A 22,462-nucleotide genomic window follows, 5' to 3' on the forward strand; every position below is an offset into this window, starting at 1 on the left:
TTAGAAGTATCAAAACATAACTTGAGATGTCACTAGATATAATTTGAAATTTATCCAGGATATAAACATTTACAATGCTTCGAGCTACGAACTGCAATTTGCAAGGAGTGACTTGAGATGCTCTAAGGAACGACTTGAGATGCCTTAAAGAACGACTTGAGAAACTTTAGGGTATGATTTTAGAAGTGTCGAAACATGACTTGAGATGTCACTAGGTACAATTTAAAATACATCAAGTGTATAAATATTTAAAATGTCTCAAGTTACGAACTGAAATTTTCGTGGAACGACTTGAGATGCCGTAAGGAACGACTTCAGAAACTCTAGGGTATGACTTTAGAAGTGTCAAAACATGACTTGAGAGGGTACTAGGTACAATTTGAAATGCATCAAGGGTATAAACATTTAAAATGTCTCGAGCTACGAACTGAAATTCTCAAGAGACGACTTTAGATGCCTTAAGGAACGACTTGAGATAACTTAAGGAACAACTCTAGAAACTCTAGGGTATGACTTTAGAAGTGTTAAAATATAATCTGAGATGTCATTAAATAGAATTTGAAATTCATGCAGGGTATAAACATTTACAATGCTTCGAGCTAGAAACTACAATTTTCAAGGAACGACTTGAGATGCTCTAAGGAACGACTTGAGATGCCTTAAGGAACGACTTGAGAAACTTTAGGGTCTGACTTTAGAAGTGTCAAAACATGACTTGAGATGTTACTAGGTTCAATTTGAAATGTATCAAGGGTATAAACATTTAAAATGCTTCGAGTTACGAACTGAAATTATCAAGGAACGACTTGAGATGCCCTAAGGAACGACTTGAGAAACTATAGGGTATGACTTTAGAAGTGTCAAAACATGACTTGAAGTGTCACTATGTATAATTTGAAATGCATTTAAGGTATAAATATTTAAAATGTCTCGAGATACGAATTGAAAAGGAACGACTTGAGATGCCCTAAGGAACGATTTGAGATGTTCTAAGGAACGACTTGAGAAACGTACTCTAGGGTATAACTTTAGAAGTGTCAAAACATTACTTGGGATGTTACTAGGTAAAATGTGAAATGCATAAAGGGTATAAATATTTAAAATTCTTTGAGCTACGAACTGAAATTTTCAAGGAACGACTTGAATTGTCCTAAGGAATAACTTGAGATACCCTATAAAACAACTCTTAGCCATAATTTTTTGTTCTTATTTTGTTTTGAATTAAGAAGGAAAGTGGGAAAGATGAAAGAGGCAAACAAACGGAAGGAGAACAGATTAAATATATATTTTTAATTTGATTTTGATTTTCGTTTTATAAACTATCTTTTGTATTTTTGCTGTCTCTTTCTTTCTTAAATAAAAACATAAATCAACTTATTATTTCCTTGTCAGTCTAGTTTTTTTTACTTGTTTTCTTTCTATCGGGTTCCATATGATGGTTGAATAATATTTAGTTATGAGTCTGTCGTTGCTTTCATTATCATGCACCTCCCATTTTAGGCCACAGACTTTTTAAGCCACTGTATTCACAATAAGACCGCACGTTGAGGTTGAGTTTCATATTACATATACTTGTAGCAGTAGTACTAGAACCGTAGAATGTAGTACACTGTTACACATAGAAAAGGACATTGAATATCAAATCCCATGGCTGCAGGGCTTTCTTCTCTTGGCCATAATCGTATGCTGCTTCTACTTCTAGTTCTACTTCTTTCACAGGTTTGCACACAGCTGCTTGCAGCCTCTCACTCATCAGTGGTTAAGTTTCTTCCTGGGATCCAGGGACCTCTTCCTTTCCAACTCGAAACCGGGTATGTGTATATATACAAACCTCTCCCATTAAGGGATCCTCAAACAATTTAATTGAAGGGATTTGTCTATTTTTTACGTCTATATTCAAAATTATTTTTGCAAAAAATTAAACAAATCGAAAACCATTAAACTATCAAACTTTGATTAAATAAATAGATGAATAAAATAATTTCAAACAATATATATATATATATATAGTAATGTTCAGTCGGTTACTATGAAGTAAGAAATTTATTATACATATTCATGTTAGTTGTGAATTGTCTGTAGGTATGTGGGAGTGGGGGAATCAGAAGCAGAGGAGGTGCAGCTTTTCTACTACTTGGTGAAGTCGGAGAGGAACCCGGAAGAGGATCCTCTACTGCTTTGGCTAACTGGTGGTCCTGGTTGCTCTTCCCTCACCGCCCTTTTCTTTGAAATAGGTAACCACTACTACCTAGCTAACACAACCAACATTGCTACCCAATTCGCTATGCATGGAATAATTTGTACCACATAGTGACTCTAAAAAGTTTAGAAGAAAACAACTTAGTATAAACGAGTCTCACCTCTATCAGATATATGGTACATAGTGTAGTCTTAAAATGTAACCCTTTAACATTTACTCCTTTGCTATAAATATATGGAAACATTCACTATACATAAGTCATAAAGAGAATAATCAAACGTAACAGGGGACCACATCCACAAGTATCATTTTGATTTAGTTTTTGTTTGATACTTAAAATTTAAATGAGGCTTTCTTTTTAACAGTCCAAGAGCTAGCTAGGCTTAGACACTGTACTTTGATTCTTTCACAGAGACTGCATGCATTAATTGACCTCTCTTCATTTTGTAGGTCCTTTGAACTTTAAAATAGAGCAGTACAATGGCAGTTTACCTACCTTAATCTTAAACCCACATTCATGGACAAAGGTGATCATAATAATAGTCCATCTATACTAAAAATCATCATAGCAATACCTTAATTTAGAAGAAAAATACTCCTTTTTACTTATATATATATTATATATATGGCATTGTGAATTTGGAATTGAATGGCAGGTATCTAGCATAATTTTCCTAGACTCCCCAGTTGGCACTGGTTTTTCCTATGCAACAACTTCATTTGCTTCTCAGCCAGGTGATTTGGAACAAGTGCAACATGCCCTCCAATTCCTAAGGAAGGTATGCAAATTTTAGTACAACAATTGATTTGGGGTCTTAATGATCTGATCTGATTGTAGACGAAACAAAACTATCCAACCCCTTACACCTCAATACCTCATAGACAAGGTTTTTAGTTTTAAGCTTTTGATCAATGACATGTTGATCTAGCTTATAGCACAATTAGTGGTTCTATGTTAGAAAGAATTGCTTATAAGTTTTCTTCTTCTTATGAATTTGTTCAATTGCACTTTGTAGTGGCTGGTTGATCACCCAGAATTCATGTCGAATCCTGTCTTTATCGGTGGGGATTCATATTCTGGCATTCCTGTCCCTGTTCTTGTCCAGCAAATCTCAAATGGTATGCAAATAACGGCTAGTTAATTTGATATGTATGTGAAAATGGGAAACACAAAAACATAGAATACAGCTGCAATTAATGGTTGTGATCAACTGATCAACAGCCTTTTAAAAAGAAATGAATGGGAGTGATGGAAAATTTGGCAGTGCAGGTAATGAAGAAGGCATTAAACCGATGATAAATATCCAGGTTTTTAATTATACTTCACTTGATCTCCTATTGCTTCTTTGTGATTGGAATTTTATGTCACAATTAAGCACAACCATGTCACTGATATAATTAAAACAGGAAAATGGATGGAAGATTAGGAAAGCAGTACTTGATGATCAATGAGTTTCTACAGTTAAATAATTAATGTAGTGGTTTCCAAATGGTTAATTGCAGGGTTACATACTTGGGAACCCAGTAACAGTGCGATCAGATGAAGTGAATTCAGCAATCCCATTTGCTCATGGAATGGGACTTATTTCTGATGAACTATACCAGGTACGTACTGATTTAATCTCCTACCATCATTCAACCAAAAAATCAAAAATAAGAAAACAAGAAACTATAATATTATTGTAAAACAAAAAGATGATTAACTTTAATTTGGCATTATCCAGTCCTTGCTGAGAAGTTGCAGAGGAGATTATCAAAACATAGACTCTAGTAATGCAGAGTGTTTGAAAGATATGCAGGCTTATGATAAGGTATACATGAAACCCTAACATTAATTTTTTTAACCTCTACATCTTACTTATCTTCCTAAAATAGATTTCATATCATACAGTGTTACAATATTGTCTATCTATTATACAGTGTACTTCAGAAATTAATCGGGCACATATTTTGGAACGATACTGCAGTGGTCTCATTGCCCCAAAGCCAAAAGAGATGCTTGGTAAAAGAAGATATCTCAATGACAACTATCATATGTTCCTCCCTTCGGAATCGCCTCTTCCTACACTAGGCTGTCGCGTAACTTCCCTTATCTGTTTTATTAAATCACTAAATTTTGTTCGCCAAATAATGCGATATTGTTTCATTTGTTCAAATCTAATTTATTTCTAATATATAAGATATTGATATATGTAATGACGAATTTTGCCGTTTTCTGAATATAGAGTTATGGTTATTTGCTTTCACAATATTGGACCAATGATCCTTACGTCTACAAAGCCCTTCACATACAAGAGGTACGATTAGGGTGATACTAAAAAAAGATTTAAGAAGGTAAAAGTTAGACGGAGATGACATGCGACATGAATCTAGTGCTGCAGGGAAGTATAGGGAAATGGCAAAGATGCAACTACGATATGCCTTATAACCATGACGTTCTCAGCAGCTTTCAGTACCATGTAAAGCTTAGTGACAAAGGGCTCTATCGCTCTTTAATATACAGGTGTGAGATCGAATTGAGATCATATATATAAATATACACTCTATTTTTTGATATTTAAGTGTCGTTTAATTAATTAATTCTTACACTTTATTTTCTTTGTTTTCATTAATTCCAGTGGAGACCATGACATGTTGGTGCCATTCTTGGCCACACAAGCATGGATTAGATCCTTAAATTATTCCATTACTGATGACTGGAGACCATGGATTGTCCAAGGTCAAATTGCAGGGTAAGTACTCACATTATGTATATCACACTTTCAAACTTTGATTTTGGGATTGAGTTAATGGGAATTACTTTAATTTTGGGACGTAGTTATACAAGGACCTATTCGAATAAGATGACGTATGCGACCGCGAAGGCAAGATCATTTGTTTCAATTTTTTTACTCACTCAGAATGTGACAAGAAGATTCACATTCAATCAGTTGTCTCGATTCAATTCAATCTTTTTATTTTATTTTTTTTGTTTGGTTATATTTGGTGCAGGGGGCAGGACACACAGCTCCTGAGTACAAGGGGGAAGAATGTCTGAATATGTTTACAAGGTGGATATTTGGGGATCCCCTGTAATTATCTTTCAAAGGTTCCTCAGTGCAGAGCGAATTTGTGCAGAATGTGAGAGAGCATGTCATTATGCCTTTGTATTACAATGCCATCAATCAACAAAAGCAATTATGTTGCTAATCAGGTTTATATTTGACGAAATCCAGAGAGAGGGTCCCATGCCCAAAACCCAGCACTAGAAGAAAGAATGTGACGAAAAAAAAGTAATGCTATAAAAAGCCACATGACTAATGAGCCATCTCTGCTATTTGTTCCTCTGACATTTTGTTTTTGGGGTATTTTCCCCTTCATATAAGGGCCTTTTTGGCACGTAATTTGCTTACAAAAAAGCAAAATGAGGGTAAGAGTGTTTATAACAGTACAAGATTGGATACGACCGACTTCTGCAAGGTTATCCACGCTCCTCTATCTTGGCAAAGCATCTGAATGAGTAACCATCATGAATCCATGGTTCCTCTTATATGTTGAAGGATGACAAAACATAGGCTTCACAAGGAATTTATCTCCAACATTTGGGTCACATAAAGCTCCATTTCTACTTGCTATGCGATTCCATTTTTGGCAGTAAGTCACGCCTCCGCAACCGGAAATTGAATCTTTTACCTACAGCAAAAGCAACAGTCGTCAAATCTACAAGTGAACAATAAAGTATTTCATCTGATCCAGGCTAACTTTGGTCATGCATGTTTATAAATTATAAAAGATAAGACAAGGAGATTAGTGCATTTGTTGAGATGAAAATGAGAAAAGTCGATAAAAAGAATAAAGATTACCACTGGAAGAACTTCTTGAGAAGAACTTCAGCACTTCATCGATGATTATGACCTATATCACATAAAGAATGGAGCTTGAATGAGTGTTGACAAAGAGAAGCTGCCAATTGCAGTTTAATGTATTATTTCCGTTTAAACAACTTTCCATAGTTATTCTTTACAGTGAAAAAGCAACATGAAGTTTTATGAATTTTAATTCTTAAGATTTCTTTATTTGCATAAGAGAAATTTTCACTTCTTCACGGAAATTTAAAATCCTTAAGGTATTATAATAGCAGGCAAATATTATTGTCATCTGGATAATAGGCAAAAAATTAGAAAATAGGACTCTGAAAGATGAACCACATACAGGAAATGAAAGGTATAGCACAACAGTCCACTCAGCCCAAGATAATGGTGTTACCTACAGCACAAAATATTGGGGGATCAATAATAATGTCCATTGGCATAAAATAACAAAGGACAAAAGGAGTAGTCGACCACAAGCACAGGTAGAGGAAACTACTTACAGAGAAAAGAACAGAGAGTGGATGCACATATAATATTAGAACGTGAAGGATCATCGTTAGGATGATTGAACCAACAAGCCATAAGTTACTCCATGGAGGGATAACACTGGAAACCACAAAAGGTTAGTGCTAAAACAAGTCTAGTCTACATAAGTTATATAGGATCTAGTGGCAGACAAAACACTTTTTGTTTTTTTGGATAAGAAGACAGAACGCCATTTCTTTACCAATCAAAAGCAACAGAGTCGACAAAACTAGATAACAGCTTTTTATTAAAGCAGTAGAAGATGTCTACAGAACCATATCATAAATTCATCTCTTATATACTTACATGTAAAGCAGGACTAATAGCTTAGCTAGCTTTACCCATAAATTTTACATGCTTACAATCTGTTAAGTCAAATGAGTTGGGGCAAAAATGTTTTTCAAATATTAGAAGTAATATTAATACCAACTTATATACTCACAGAAGAGACTGATTTTCACTGAGATTATTCAAAGCATTGAACATTTCAACAACCACAAGCACAGTCATGGACACAGTTGATGGATGGCGATCGTCAAATATACTGCATGGATAAGTTGTCTCCCTCGTGGAGCACGAATCAAAATTCATCTGAAAAAAAAGAACCATGACAATGAAAAACTAGTTTTTCACAATTTATACATAATGAAGGTTATTATAAATGTCTACACACATCTCTACAAAGGTAACCATTAAAACCGTAGAAATATCAACCAAAGGAACTCCTCCATTTGCTTTTACTCAGTCACAAAAGAGATCTAACAATAATTTAAAACAATGCAGAACTTCATATGACAAATTGAAAAGTCCCCCATAACTCAGTTTTCAGTTTGGCTTCAACATGAATTTGAAGGACACTTTTTTCTTTTGGTATAACAGACATAATTCATTTTGTCCAATGTATGGAGGATGCATCACTCAGGTTATTCCTCATCTATTTTACCAGAAACACAAAAAACTAAAGTCTTCATATTCTAGGAAATCTCCACGACAGCTTTCCAGAGACTAGATTAAAAGACAAATTCGAGTCATACAAACATAACAACAGAGACTGTACCCAGGAAGACCCAACTTTCCCTATTCCAAGGAACCCAGTAATCCATTAAAAGTACTCATAACAGGCTGTAGGATCTTACCAATTCAGTATATGGTAGTTTAGGACCGCTATCAGAGTAAAGAAACCACCATATAAATCCCGCAACTGTGGCAAGCCCAACATAAGCTGCAATTCATACACCTTCATTGGATTTGCGTGTGAAAAATAAACACATTTACAGAAAATTTGAATCATGCCATCAAAAAAAAAAAAAGCCTAAACAAATAGGATCAATCATGTTGACACCAAAGGATAGACTGATTAAGCGATTAGTAACCTGCTACCTTGGTGATATTTTATTCAGTTCACCAATAATTTATATGGCAAAAGATAACAGTTACAAAATTACAATTTAGAATTTCATCAAGGTGTTGTAGAAAAACCGTAGAAGGTTTTCACGTTACATTTTCAGTTCTTAACTATTTGCCAGCATTACTTCTGAACATTGCAACAAATAGTCATGAAAAACAAGATTGTGAACATATGCACTGCTTTTTTGCATTAATTCATATGGAAAGAAATGCAACCATAAAAACAAAAATAGGGATCAAAAGGTTGTTCTGTAAGTGATCCCAATTCTTTTTGTTCAAACATTAGCTTATAAATTTGCAGAATTACGATGTCCCAGACAATGAAATTAATCAACAAAGTGACTCAAATGGATATCATTTGAAAAACAATATGTAAAAGAAAGAGAAATTTACTTAATATTATAAAGCTTTACAATTTTTATTAAATTTATTTATGTAGAGCAGTCCTTGTGTGTGATTTGCGAAGTCTGCCATGTCTACAAATCATAGCTACTAGGTAAAACAAACCAGCACATGCAATCAGCATAAAAAACACCAGGATTCATGTGTTATATGATTTATGCATACCTCCAATTACCAAATAACGAAAAAACAACCATCCACTAACAACTGCTTCATTGACCTGCACACAAATAGAATTAAAAGGGTCTTCACGCCAAAAATAGTTCTTTCAACCACAAAGGGAATAATTCTATGTGATTAAAATAATATATCAATGGAAAGTAAATACACCTAATAAGACAAAACAAAAATGTCCAATTTATATAATGCTTTACAAGCAGAGGCAACTGAATTGAAAGGTTGCAATGGGACAAAACCCAAGGTCATTCCTCATTTAGCCACTTTGAGGAAACCAGTGTTGAAGACAAATAGCAGGAGGAAGAGAAAAAAAAAACAAATACAAAACAAAGGCAATACCTTACGAGGTTTAGCCTTCATCACATCAGAATCTTGCTTATTAAAACCAATAGCAGTGGCAGGCAATCCATCGGTAACTAAGTTGACCCATAGGAGCTGGACCTGGAAAAAGTTTTCATAAAGTATTAAAAAAAATTCCCAGACTTCAAATATGACACATAAATAGGCTCATCAACTGAACATGCAAAAGATCTAAATAAACTTCAGGACATGAAACTAAAGAAGCAGAAGATATTCTGTTCTCGCATACAATGCGAATGAGTAGAAAAATGAAAGATAAAAAACTGTAAATCAACTCACAGGGGCAAGGGTATCAGGTATACCAAGTACAGCTGCCACAAATATACAAACTACTTCACCAATATTTGAAGAGATCATATATCTGATGAATTGCTTCGTGTTATTGTATATAGCCCTTCCCTCTGCAACAGCCTGTCAAGAATTAACCATTCATAGAGTTGAACAGAAAAAATATACTTTTCCTTTCAATGTAAGAGTCCTTGTCTCTTACAAAGTACTAAAAATACAATACTTGCCAAAAATAATTTTGAAAAGAGAAATGGAGAAAGACAGGCATACCGCAACAATAGTGGCGAAATTGTCATCGGCCAAAACCATATCTGAAGCACTCTGAAAAAGGCAAGGATAACAATGATGAGAAGAATGAAAATACAATGCACATGACAATGAAACCAGTAATATCACTTGATTTCTTTCTGGAACCGTGCAGGATTATCAACTGCTATTATAAAAGGAGGGCTGCTATTTGCACACCCTTTTTTTAATAGGGGTGTGCAAAAAGAAAAAAAAGGGTGTGCAAATAGTAGCTCTCTATAAAAGTTAGGGTAACACAATGTACTCTAAGCTGAGAATGGCTTTAGGACCTAGAAGTATAGAGGCTTATTTTGGAAGGACATGGGTGAAAACAGTGTATCTCAGTTTACTGTATAGAAGTGGATTTTGGATTCCATTGGCAAAAAAAGTGCACCTTATTTTACATTTTCAGTTAATAATTCACAAGAATCAAGTAAATGCTAGGTAAATTGGATAGTACATACTATTGTCTTTAATTATACATGACAAAGAAGTTACATATGGGTTTGAGCTTTTGAATACGTAAATGCACTTACATGCAGATATGCCTTCAAGATAAGCTAAATTGCAATACTACTTGAGAAGAGGCCACTTACCAATGGCCTCTTCACTTAGTGATAATGTATAGGTACTCGGAAACTTCAGTTTGAAGACTGCAATAGTCATCAGGCATTATCATGCTGTTAGGGCTGGCACTCAGCCAGTGCATTGGTCATGTGGTTTAAGTTTCTTACCAAAAGAAGAAAGCTCTTTATTAATTAAAGTAAAATAGATGTGTACCTTGGCAACAGCTGTTCCGGAACCCATGGCAATTCCAATATCTGCCTTCTTTAGTGCTGGTGCATCATTAACACCATCACCAGTCATTGCAACCTAACAAACAAACATTCCATGCACCCCCCAGCGTTTCAGGTAAGTCTAAAGAAAAGTATAGAAATAAACATGCAATAAACACAATCACAGCACACATGCATCAATTAGACAAACACATACACATGCACACAAAGACATCTGAAGAAAAAAAAAATCCTATTTGGTCAGTTACAAGACATCTGCACACACAATCCTTTCCAAAAATTTCCTCACAAATTCCTAAATCACTCTGCAGTAACTCTCACCTTGGGAAAAATTCATTTTAGATAAAACTTAATGGAAAAAGAATACATTTTTCAAAAGACTAAAAGAGAATCTTCTAGAGTCAATATGTGATATATGACTGTGTTCTGTCCTCCCCCCCCCCTCCTCTCTCTCTCTCTCTCAATGTACAATTAATTTTCCCTTTCTAGTACGAGAAGTACAAGCATGATACTGCATGATTGAAAAAGGGTGGAAAAAGTTAAGAATAAAAACACAACCAGCACGTTAGAGGACAAACAAATTATAAAAACCCATAGTAAAATAACTAATTCTCTCATCAATCACTTATACCCTCAACTCATACCCTCAAGTGAATAACTTCGTTTACATATTTTCAGGGAGCAAAACATTGATTCCTGGCCTAAAAAATGAAGTTATTGCATGCACAAAATGATTCACCATCCAGTCATTAAGTTATAAGAGGTGTACCACTTCATTCTGGTTCCGCAAGGCCTCAACGAGCATCCTTTTATGAGAAGGTTCAACCCTAAAAATCAGAGAAAACATGCATAATTACACAAGAATTTGAAAGAGCAAAAGTGGCTGGAAAGTTGATTTAAAAGATAGAACGCACGTTAAATACTCAAACTTCTATAGAAAATTGACAAGATACAGCACAGATGCAACCAGCATACCTGGTGAATAGTGCCATACGTTGCAATGCCAGCGTTTTCTGCAATGCTGGTAATTCTTCAAACTCAGTTGCAGTGTAGGAGTGTCCGGCAAGATCTACCAAGTGATCAAAAGCACCTATTTTGCGGCAAAGGGATTCGGCTGTGGACTGAATTGTGTCCAAAATCAAAAAGGCTATTCTAACCATGTATGTGGATATATTCATGCATGAGCATACATCCATTCATAAAAGGACGACTTACCTTGTTATCCCCAGTGACAACTATAACGCGTATGCCAGCAGTCATGCATGCAAGCATAGCATTTCTCACTTCCTCTCTTGGTGGATCAAGCATTCCAACCTTCAAAAGAGACAGAGGAAAAGTGTATACAACTAAAATTAATAATGCTGATGAACGTGTGGTAAGTAAATAAAAACAAGTATTAAGCAAGTATTTGATATAGACACCAAACAAGCTTGACTTTCTATTTTGAAAAGAAAGCATACCAATCCAATGAATGTAAGATCCTTCTCATCATCATGGGAGAGAGTCTGTTGACCAATGGGCATCCGCTTCAAAGCCAGAGCCAAGCATCTTAATGTTTCTTTACCTGCAAAACTGACCAAAAAATATATATCTATACAATGAAATGCTTCCAAAAGATTCCAACAGAAGCCTGCCAGTACAAACATCTAGACTGGCTTGACTAGTAAGAACTTTGAGCGCAACAGTTAGTGGATCAATCACAGGCGCCTCCAAACTCAACATAAATGCATACATACCATGTGAGCACAAGATGATCACACAAGCCACAGAGACAGATTACATGATGAGCACTCAGGCCAGAGAGAGAGAGAGTAAAATACATAACACGAGCATTAAACTAAAGCCGCAAGAAAATAATCAAGTTTATGACCAAATAAAAAGGAAAAAAATTAAGCCCAGTCCACATTTTGAATATGCCCCATTAGGATTTGATTCCAGCACTAAATTTGAGTTCTACACAAAGTCTAAACTGCTGGGTAATAAAAACCTAAGAACAGTGTGTGAACCTCAACATGTTGCCTTAGAGAATTTCTCAACAAAATAAACAGATTTAGATAAACTGAAGCTAAATCTAATGCACCTATCCGCAGAGATTTGACTCTGAATAGGGACTAACTCATTTTAGGGGGTCTAATCAATGTTAGGTGAGCAGAATATAAAACACACCTTTACAGATTCCATAATGCTTTGCACACAGTACAAAAATAGCTTAAATGGCAACACAGTCAATAAATGATGAAGAAAATGTTTCTAACCTGTGGAACCTTGATTCCAGCTCAGCTCGGATACTAGTGGTTAGTGGTATAGTGGAACCATCATCATTGCACAGAATATTTGTGCATCTAGAAATAATACTCTCTGGAGCACCTTTTGAAAACATAATCTGCAACTGGTTTCGGCTACAAAGGACACTCATCATTTTCCGATCACGAGTAAAATCTGCAACAGAAATCTACAAAGCATACATTGAACCAATAAGCAAACACCAAGTTCTTACTGAAGACATAAATGCTATGTTAGAAATTGTTCCACTGTATTTCTCTTTATATCAAGACAAACCTTTTTGAAATGGTTCTCCCAATAGTGATTACAGTAAGATGCACGCTCATGCTTGCTCAGCATATTCAGGGAAGATGGCATAGAATCAAAGCCGGGAATACCAATCTGAAGAGAAAAAAAAAATGAAGTTACAAACTTACAAGTATACACCTTGAAACAACTGCATGACAAAAAGAATAGAGAACGAAGGGAAAAATAGAAAAAAATAATTGAAAACTGTAGTATTAGCTGATATCAAGACTTTACAGAAAGTTATAAGTACAGAAATGAACCTTCTCTGCAAGGACGCGGAGGGCTACTTCAGTTGACTCGCCAATTTTTTCATAGTTATCCTTATCTGGATTATATTGCAAGACAGATTCATTGCACAGTGCTGAACACATTGCTGCGTGAAGAAGACAAGGCATTTGAGCTGGAAATTCAAGCTGCAAAATAAATCACACACTAAGTACATTTACTAAGTACACTGATACTATTGATTTGAACAACCTAAAACTTATACTATTGATTTGTTCTTAAGTAATTACTTTCCAAGATTGAAAGAAATAATAATTTTACTGAAAGATGATTGAGACAAATATAAACAAGATACGTCTATTTAAAGAATTTTTCACCAGCCATAGAGTTTGGCTTATTTTAATTCTGAAACATTTATTCTTGAAAACTTATATGGGATATCAGGTCATGACACAGATTTGCTGATGCTTTACAGCTGACTTGCAAGTGAATCAAGTACATTACAATATGAAACAAAGTTCGCACCCGGTCTCACATGTCTTTATATGTAGCATTGAATTTTTCACTTTCAGCCAGGATTGGCAATATGCCAAATATGGCCATATAAAGAAACAAGGGGCACAGAGAACATAGTGTGTTTCAATATATGCATATATTATGTCGCCATTACAAATATCCAAACATAAACTACCTGAAGTCCAGTACTGTCAAAAATAATGCCTTCCGGTGCATATGTTGTTCCACTGACATTGTATTCGGAAATAACAGGAACATGCTGTACAGTATGAAGCACACAGACCTGAAGAGATAAAAGTAGCAAGTGGTGAAAATTCTTTTAAAGCCAATATAATTACACCAAGCCACCAACAATGGTAGTTTGTGAAGCAAGTTTGAAATTTACACTCCAGGATTTCAAATCAGGAAAACAAGCTGTAGGTTTGAGATTATCATATCAGGTAGCCAAGATATTGTAATATAATTATTGTAAAACCTTAGCGAGGGAAGTAAAGAAGCTTCTTTCAATTGCACTGATGACTTGTACACAGAACAAAACCATTTCACATGACTTCAAGCATCAGAGAGACCAGGAAAGTTATTACTAGTTTCCATCCGCATGTAATATATAAAGACAATTTAAAGCCATAAATTAACCAAAACAGAAGCACACTGATTCCATAAAGTATACGAAAAGAAAAAAGAAAGTTATAAAAACCCAACCCCAGTGATAATTTATGTTCCTGGCTACATACAGCAATTTAGGAAGGCAAAAGATCAAAAAAGCCATGTGCAATTGCTTACTATGACAAGGTCTTGAGATAATCACCTTTGAGGCAGACATCATATTGGTTGTCAGAGTTCCAGTTTTGTCACTGCAAATTACCGTAGTGCAGCCTAAGGTCTCCACAGATGGCAAAGACCTTACAATGGCATTCAACCGAGCCATTCGTTTTGTCCCAAGAGCCAAACAACTAGAACAATGATGAAAAAACATCAGATACAGATTAGCTTCCTATTAGATAAGGCTTGATGGTTCTCGTTCATTGCTTACTATGAGATAGCATATTACATTCGAACAAGTAGATTTCACTGTGTTCCATTTGTGTCCCAGTCAACTATGGGCTATACAACTAATAGCAGTCCTCTGTCATCCCCTAAACCCCAACCCATGGTGAAGGAAGAATCTGATCACAGGTCCTTAGTACTACACCAAAGGAATTTTCCAACCAAGCTAGTTGAGCACCTTGAAAACCAACCAATACATGGCTAATGTAATGGTATACAAGGTGATTATGAGGATCTTGAGGCATAATGTTGGCACCTCAACTTCCAACACATTCCTGAATATAACTAATAAAATAAAAAATTTCCTATGCATGCTTAGATTCACATCAGCTATTTCTATCACTCCATTAGTAAAATGCATCTAGAGTCATTTAAGAGGGGGAAATCTTTAGAGCCTTTCAGCCCTAAATTAAATTCTCACCAAACAAATGGCACCCCATTTCCAGCTCCTATCACCTATTCCACATTTTATTTGTTGATTATGAGACAACCGAATACCAAATCCATATCGAAACCTAGTCTCACAATGGAGTGCCTTTCTCACGCCAAACAAATTGACACCCTATTTCAAGCTCGATCACCTATCCCACAGTACACTTTATTTGATTGTGATGCAACAAGCAATCAAATCCATATCGGGAAGTTGGACTCAGAATGGAGTGCCTTTTCCATAGAAGAATTAACTAATACATACTGGATACAATAACTTCTTGTCATTTGTTCTATAACCTAGTAAAAGTTCAAGCACTCACGTTGTAACGACAGCTGGAAGTCCTTCAGGAATTGCTGCAACTGCAAGTGCTACTGCAATCTTGTTGGGCACAAGAAAATAGTTTAGAAACATAAGATCAGGAAAAAGTGAGAGGGAAAAACCATTGCAACAGAAATTCAGCATAAAGAAAAGCAAAACAACAGAAATGGGACCAACAAAATAAAAAATGACTAAAATAACAATACTTTGAGCACCAGAAGCATTACAAATGCAAGTTAGCATCCATATTATCATCAACATTGAGGCAGCTCCAATGCAGAAAATGCATGGGAATGCAAACAGGGGACCACATAACACATTATTCTCACACGATATCTGGAGGACCCAAACACATTTGCATAGAAATTGACTGAACTATCACAGACACATCCACTAGTGTAAACAGACACTTCTCTCATTATGCCAGTAAAACTCCAAGAACAAAATTTGTAATTGCAAGTAAATAAGGCATCAGTAAACCTAAAAGAGATTTCACAGTGAAACTAAATGATGGACAAAATTTATGAAAAGTTACCTTAAAGTAATGAATTGCACCACGTAAGAACCCACCATGAGCAGGGTCACGAAAATGACCAATATTTACAATCCATACCAGTACACATATACCAGCAATAACCTGGTAATGCAACAAAATTAAGAGAGCAAGTAAAGCAGTATAGATTTCTCTATGTAGCAACTAGCAAGTAACTAGCATTCCATTAAGTAAAGAGAGTTTCGAAGAGACATGACTGAATCATATTAGAAGTCAGAAGAAAACTTCTTAGTCCTATCTGTATGGCAATGCAAAATGCATAACATTCATAAGAAAAATGGCAATTACTTGAAATGATCTCTCCGTGGAGTGTCAGTCAACCAAAACTTTGTCATTTAGCAAAGAAAATCTGAACTATATAAAAGTGAGTGAGAACATGTGTTAAAACATTCGTTGGACAAAAATATCCTTATTAAACTACATCATTTTAATGAATGCCTCCTTGTTTCTTTCAAAACACTAGGTCTCTCCTTACTATATTTTTCATAAATATTATCAGATCATCTCTCTTATGTTATGTGGTGTTGGTACACCAGATCAGGTCATCTCTCTTCTTTTTTTTTTCCTTTTACAAAAGGAAGCTACATAGAATGGGTGGTTAACACCCAAAAAAATGATTCTATTTCTTTAAAACAAAATGGTAGTTAATTAGTACAAGGAAGCTACAAATGGATAGGAAAGAAGTGGGTGGCTATGTAATTAATGGAAGGGGGGGTAGTTATGGAGTTAATGCAATGTGTAAGGTAGCTTTTGAACTTTATGGAGTTTAAATTATTTTAACTTGCTTTTTCAATTATAACATTGATTTTCAAGTTTTCATAAGGATATTTTGTCAAACTAAAAATGTGAAAACCAAAGGAATCACCATTACAAAATAGTCTAAAAAATTCCTATGCAGCACAGATGTTGTTACGGTCCTAGTAGAGAAAAAGCCTAATGTAGGTCAAGAAGGCGTCGTTTATAAAAAAATAAAAAAATAAAAAATAAAAATTTCAGGTCAACAACTGGAGTATTTGTCCATTTTGCCCACTCATTATATCTAGGTCCTCCTGGACCTGACGTTCACCGTTCTGCCTAAATCCAACTTTTTAAGGCTAATAGTACAGATATGCAACAAAAACTACGTGCTTTGATTTGACACCTAAAAGTCAATTTTACTAACGGATCTCTCCAAGCAATATCAGAAAACACAAGTATGATACCAAAAGAAAAAGGAAAGAAAGAAAGGAAAAAAAAAACCTAATACTAGGGATCAATGCCCAAAATGAAAACTTAGAGAACTACCTTGGCCAAGAAAGTACCAAATTCATCCAGTTTCTTTTTCAATGGTGTCACTTCCTGCAAAAAGCGGTATATTTGAATAAATGGAAGTAAACCTTGCTCATCCATGTACAAAATACAAATTCGACTAAGGATCTTTCTTTTAAGTTTTCTTTCTGGACAAATTTCAGAAAGAAAGGGGGAGGGGCAGTGAGGAAAGGACATAATTTCACGAAGTACAATGTCAAAGAATAGTAGTGAACTATAAGCATGGTCATGGTCTCCATGGAGTAAAGATATTTCTAGTACCAACGCTCTATGTTGTGATTCTTTCCATCATTTCCCTACCAATGTTTCAACTAGGAAAAGATGGAGAAACACAAAAATATGCAGACCCACACCACTTGGACCTAGGCAGTAAAATGGCAATACACAAATGGCTTGCCAGAATTCAATGCTAGAAAGAAAATTCAAAATTTTAAAGCAAGAAAACAAGTTCCTGTGCATGTCTAAGGACAAACTACTGACATTGGTTGAAGAACATATCTACAGACAAACTACTGGCATTGGTTAAAGAACATGTCTAGAGACAAACTACTGACAAAATCTGAATTTACAATCCTTACATCTTCCGTTTGCAACATCGAATCGCGTATGCCACCCATAGCAGTTTGGGTTCCAACTCCTACTACGATAGCTCTAGCCCTACCAGCCACGACTACAGTACCCTGGGGATCAAGATATGCTGGAAACTTATCATTGCTTTGAAAATGATACAGTTATAACAAATCTTGCTCAACACATTCTCTCAAGTTTCTTAAAATAGGTAAAGGGGCACAATGTCATCATTTTTCAAAATAAAATGCAATCTCTTTGTAAATCAGGTAAAGAGGAGAATATAGACTATATAGTGGAACAATCACCGGGGGGGGGGGGGGGGGGGAGAGGAGAGGAGGAGGGGTCAACTCCCAGTACACAGGGAAACACCAAAAAAACATATAAATTTATACCGAGAAAAGAATATTTGTCTTGTCTTGATATACAGCATTTGCTGCAGTGGTGGACTCAAGCTCTTTTTCCACAGAGCAACTCTCACCTGCCATCATCAAACCAAAATTTTCACATACTGGATCCCCATGTGCTTAATCATTATGTAATCAATAATTGTGATCCATAAAATTTACAAAAACAGTAATAATAAATATCCATTTGATTTAAATATTAGGTAAATAAAGCAGATATACCAGTAAGAATTGCCTGATCAACACGTAATTGATTGCTTAGCATCTCAATCATTCTCATATCGGCTGGAATTTTGCATCCCACTATACATTTACACAAACCAAATAAAGTTCAGAACCTACGATTAACTACACAAATAAACCAGCTTTGCAGACTCACAGCATGCTACCAACTTACCAGCCACTTCTACAATATCCCCAGGGACGAGCTCTGTTGCTGGCAGTATGGAGAAGCAGCCTGCAACGAGTTGCATTTACATGAGGTTTGCGTGATAAAAGATGATGATTTTGAGCACATTACAAGCATCAAGCAATTTGATATGTCATTGTTACGATTTTATTCTTCAACCACTATTCCAAAACGAAAAGTTGTACTTAGAAATTATCTTCCTTTTTCAAGCATTATCAACAATGTCCCTTCCACTTCCCCTCTTTATCCCCAAGATCCAGATCCAGGCATGGAATCACATTTAACCATTAAAACAAAGTATCCAAAAGAATCAGCAATTATAAATATTAAACTTCTCCTCAATCGGATCTTTTTTTCAAACAAAGACAACTATATCACAAGCATAAGATCATTCTGATGAGATCTCCGCCAGAACCATCACAATACAATTCTTATGATACGAACTTCATAATTTAAGCTCCTGACAGAAAAGGTTCAAATACAAAAGAGGACTAAAAACATGAAATCATAACATTGTAGAACAGACAGCATTTAGCATAGTCGAGTCACTTCATTAAAATTTTCTGTACCATTGCGCAGAACAGTTGCAATATCAGCTTGGTATGCGCGTAGCTCCTACAATATCAAGGGTAAAAAGCAGAAATGAAAATGAGATGAAGCTGCATGGACTAAGTAATGAAGTTCCACAACAAAAAGTAGGTTTCATATTCGAATTCATGCATTAATCTTCTACAATGAAAACAGAAAATAAGACTACAATGTGGGCAAAGCATGCAACCTATAACATACATGCATTAAAAGAGGTAGCCACGTGTACATGGGGAAGGGTGACGGTTGAGTAGAGCTCTAACACGCTAACACAAGTTTTATTGACCAATCAAAATATTATACATAACTTGAAGTTTCAATGAGAATGAACTTAGAAATAGGAAGCTTGGGTTCTACATAAAAGAAAAGACCCACTTGAACTGGTAGCCTTTCAAGTGTTTCCTGGTATTTATCTGAGTTCTGAAAAACTATAAATGCAAAAGTTACCTCAAGAGCCTTTTCTGCATTTGTTTCTGTAATCACTCCTACTGCAGCGTTTGCAGCCAATATCATTAGGATAACCTGTGCATCCAATAATTTCAAAACAAAAGAATAGTTCTTTTAAAGAGAAAAAAATGAAGTTATTAAGACCAAGTTGTATCCCATGTGCTTCATCCAAGATGTAGAAGTCAATCAACATCATAGAAAAGTGTTTTCACAAGATTGCAACATTTGAAGCCTTAAATTGGAAAGGTTCAGAACTTCAACAAATTTGTGCAAGACGTATTTCAATAACAAAAAGACATGCATCAAGACATTTAGGTGGCAAAAGCAATAATGGAAGAGATAATGGTTGATTGCCAATCAAACACTAAGGACCACATTTAGACATGGAAAGTAAAAGTTGCAGGCCATGAAAAACACCAAGACATGCTAGACATCTTTAACTATACTAACATACATATTATGTTTCTTTCTTTTTGATAGGAAACATAAATTAAAGAAGGACATGCATACATACTATCCTCTCTATTTTTTGGCTGGTTGGTACCCCTATAAGGCGAATTCCAAACATACTTTAATTTTCGAGAAAAGTGTTCAGACACACTTTGAAAAAATATTTACAACAACAATAATAATAAGAAATCAGTTTTCTTATAAAAAAACAAAAAATCATAAGCCATCAATTTAGCAAAGCAGAAAAAATCAAATCTTACAGAAGGCTCCAAAAAAGCTGTCAAGCCTGTATCTCCATTAATCAAAGCCAGAACAAACGAAATAATTGCCGCAACAATCAATATCTTAACAAGCAAATCATCAAACTGTTTCAAAACCAATTTCCAGAATGAATCCCCTGCATATGGAATATAGATAATATTCAGTACAGACAAAATGAAGGATGTTGATTAGTGAAAATTTCACCGTTATCAGAATGTTAGATCAATACTAGTAGCATACTCCTAATAAATAAATTTCAGGCAGACAATTTGTGTTCAAACACCCTAGAACTCTTCATTTTAGCTCTCACCAAACTCAGCAAAGCCAGACACCTCTTCTAAAATGACCACGATAGAGGTTTTCTATGCTTTGTGGTATTGGGAGTATTAACAAATTATTGGTGGTGCATTGCCATCCAGGATCAGAAGAGGCTATCAAAATCTTTCTGGGCCCCATTTAGAACCTTTGTAATGTGGGTCAAGGAGGTTGAATGTAAGAGTCATAAAAACATGCTTTATGGAAAATGAGAATGGAGAGCGGAAAAGGGAGAGGGAAAGTATGGTGTACTTACTTCTCTCTTCCGGAACCACTGCAGACCATATTTGAAGCATGCAACCAAAGCAGAAACCCGGATTAGAATCAGAGAGAGGAGTAAAAACAATAATAAAAACAGAAAAGGAATCCAAATTTCACACTTGGTGTATAAGAAACTAAAAGTAACCCATTATAGTACCAAAGAAAACTAGAAGTACCCCATTTTAGGAGCAGAAAACGTACCGTTTCTACCATAAAGTCTTGCATGCTCCCCGACCTGCAAACAATATAGCAATTCAAACCTTGAGCAATAATAGCAATTAACGATAACCACTGCGTTTTGTTTGAACCAAATGCCCAACCAGCCAATACAAATTTTAGTCTGAGCTCTGAAGAAACAAACTTTACCATACCTGCGAGTCGGTAAGACCTTTTTTCGGGTCCACGCCAAAGAAATCCAAGACCTAAGCAAAAATACAATAAGAAAACAAATAAATGAATTGCTGACTGACTATACAAATGGAAGCAACAACACACACAGGCACATGCGAACAGAGAAATGCTGGAAGAGAAGCTTCCATAACATATTTCAATTGCTCCGCCTCAAGAAAACCGGTTCGAATTTGCATGAGAATTCGAACTGCGCCGGAACTGGTTATCATCCTCTAATGGTGAGATTTTGCAGGAGAATGAAGAAGGAGGTGTGAATTACCTCAGTGACGGATCTGGCGTAAGCGTCCTCCATTCAGGGCGTGATCGGAGACGAAGCCTTTGGAACTTGTTCTTCTTCGTCTTCTTCTTTCCTGTTTTCTTACTTCAGCTCTCTGTGACTGTGTGTGTGTAACTGTGTAACTGTTGTGTATCAGCTCGTGGGCGTTGGCTAAGATCTAAAACAAAGGCGAAAAAAGGGAGTTCATTTTCACGCTTTGGATTTGGAGCGAGACGTTAAGTTTAAGTAACTTTCTGAGTTCTGTCCGGCCTTACGTTTTGTTAGCCCTTGTTGACCACGCGAGTCACGATTTTAAAGCCCATTATATAATTGTCGCTACGCAGCGTATTAAGCGATTGTGACAACTTGGGCCTCGACCCACTGACTTGGGCCTTGGCCCATATGAAATAAATACTTCCTGGCATGGGCTTTGGCACGTAATACATGTTGCACGTAAGAAAAGAAGAAGATGAGTTATAAGTTTTGAGGATGTGAAGTTGTTAGTCAAAGTGAATTGGGGTGATGGACATGTGAGAGCATCCAAAGAAAAGAAAAGGCGATACATACTAAAATTAGGTTTTTTTTTTTTTTTTTTTTGCCATAAAAAAATTAGGTTTTTTAAATAGAGATATTGTACAATTTTTTGAAACTATATGATATAACGATTTAAGCATAATACAATTAATTATAAGTATACATGAAATAAGTTATTTTTGAAATACCTTAGGTTTAGCACGATATACACGCCCATTATCAGTCGTCTAATGTCCACTAATAATTAATTACGCTTTCAATAAGTTCATAAAGCTATATGTATTTAGAGTTTT

General features: G+C 35.5%; 2 protein-coding genes across 6 annotated transcripts; one reads left to right on the top strand and one right to left on the bottom strand.

Annotated features, from left to right (window-relative positions):
• The first annotated feature begins 1,563 nt into the window (after positions 1-1,563).
• Positions 1,564-5,389, top strand: LOC147278639 (serine carboxypeptidase-like 7). 4 transcript variants are annotated; one of them, XM_086250795.1, is made up of 14 exons: positions 1,564-1,811; positions 2,083-2,234; positions 2,651-2,727; positions 2,857-2,979; positions 3,217-3,319; positions 3,471-3,508; positions 3,704-3,805; positions 3,925-4,011; positions 4,121-4,279; positions 4,426-4,497; positions 4,552-4,703; positions 4,819-4,932; positions 5,019-5,064; positions 5,192-5,389. In XM_086250795.1, the coding sequence occupies exons 1-14, from the start codon at positions 1,648-1,650 to the stop codon at positions 5,273-5,275; spliced, it is 1,473 nt and encodes a 490-aa protein (XP_086106921.1). In that variant the 5' UTR covers positions 1,564-1,647; the 3' UTR covers positions 5,276-5,389. The 4 variants fall into 4 exon arrangements, with proteins under 4 accessions (XP_086106921.1, XP_086106920.1, XP_086106919.1 ...); XM_086250793.1 differs by having other exon boundaries at positions 1,565-1,811; positions 4,582-4,703; XM_086250794.1 differs by lacking the exon at positions 5,019-5,064 and having other exon boundaries at positions 4,582-4,703.
• Positions 5,390-5,464: 75 nt separating this feature from the next.
• ECA3 (endoplasmic reticulum-type calcium-transporting ATPase 3) lies at positions 5,465-21,829 on the bottom strand. Of its 2 annotated transcripts, XM_086250788.1 has the most exons (34): positions 21,639-21,829; positions 21,340-21,390; positions 21,170-21,203; positions 20,964-20,981; positions 20,392-20,528; positions 19,682-19,756; positions 19,216-19,261; positions 18,635-18,694; positions 18,460-18,540; positions 18,226-18,311; positions 17,842-17,943; positions 17,240-17,293; positions 15,938-16,039; positions 15,404-15,462; positions 14,413-14,557; positions 13,780-13,887; positions 13,124-13,276; positions 12,852-12,956; positions 12,548-12,744; positions 11,753-11,864; positions 11,508-11,606; positions 11,268-11,413; positions 11,062-11,119; positions 10,276-10,368; positions 9,481-9,531; positions 9,202-9,333; positions 8,902-9,003; positions 8,551-8,605; positions 7,713-7,798; positions 7,019-7,167; positions 6,552-6,657; positions 6,392-6,445; positions 6,043-6,094; positions 5,465-5,872 (listed from the first exon to the last, which is right to left on the bottom strand). In XM_086250788.1, the coding sequence occupies exons 1-34, from the start codon at positions 21,669-21,671 to the stop codon at positions 5,805-5,807; spliced, it is 3,009 nt and encodes a 1,002-aa protein (XP_086106914.1). In that variant the 5' UTR covers positions 21,672-21,829; the 3' UTR covers positions 5,465-5,804. The 2 variants fall into 2 exon arrangements, with proteins under 2 accessions (XP_086106914.1, XP_086106915.1); XM_086250789.1 differs by lacking the exon at positions 17,842-17,943.
• Between the last annotated feature and the right edge of the window lie 633 nt (positions 21,830-22,462).

The sequence above is a fragment of the Dryas octopetala genome, chromosome 7 (assembly GCF_963921425.1).
Source record: "Dryas octopetala chromosome 7, drDryOcto1.1, whole genome shotgun sequence".
In the NCBI taxonomy this organism is placed as follows: domain Eukaryota; kingdom Viridiplantae; phylum Streptophyta; class Magnoliopsida; order Rosales; family Rosaceae; genus Dryas; species Dryas octopetala.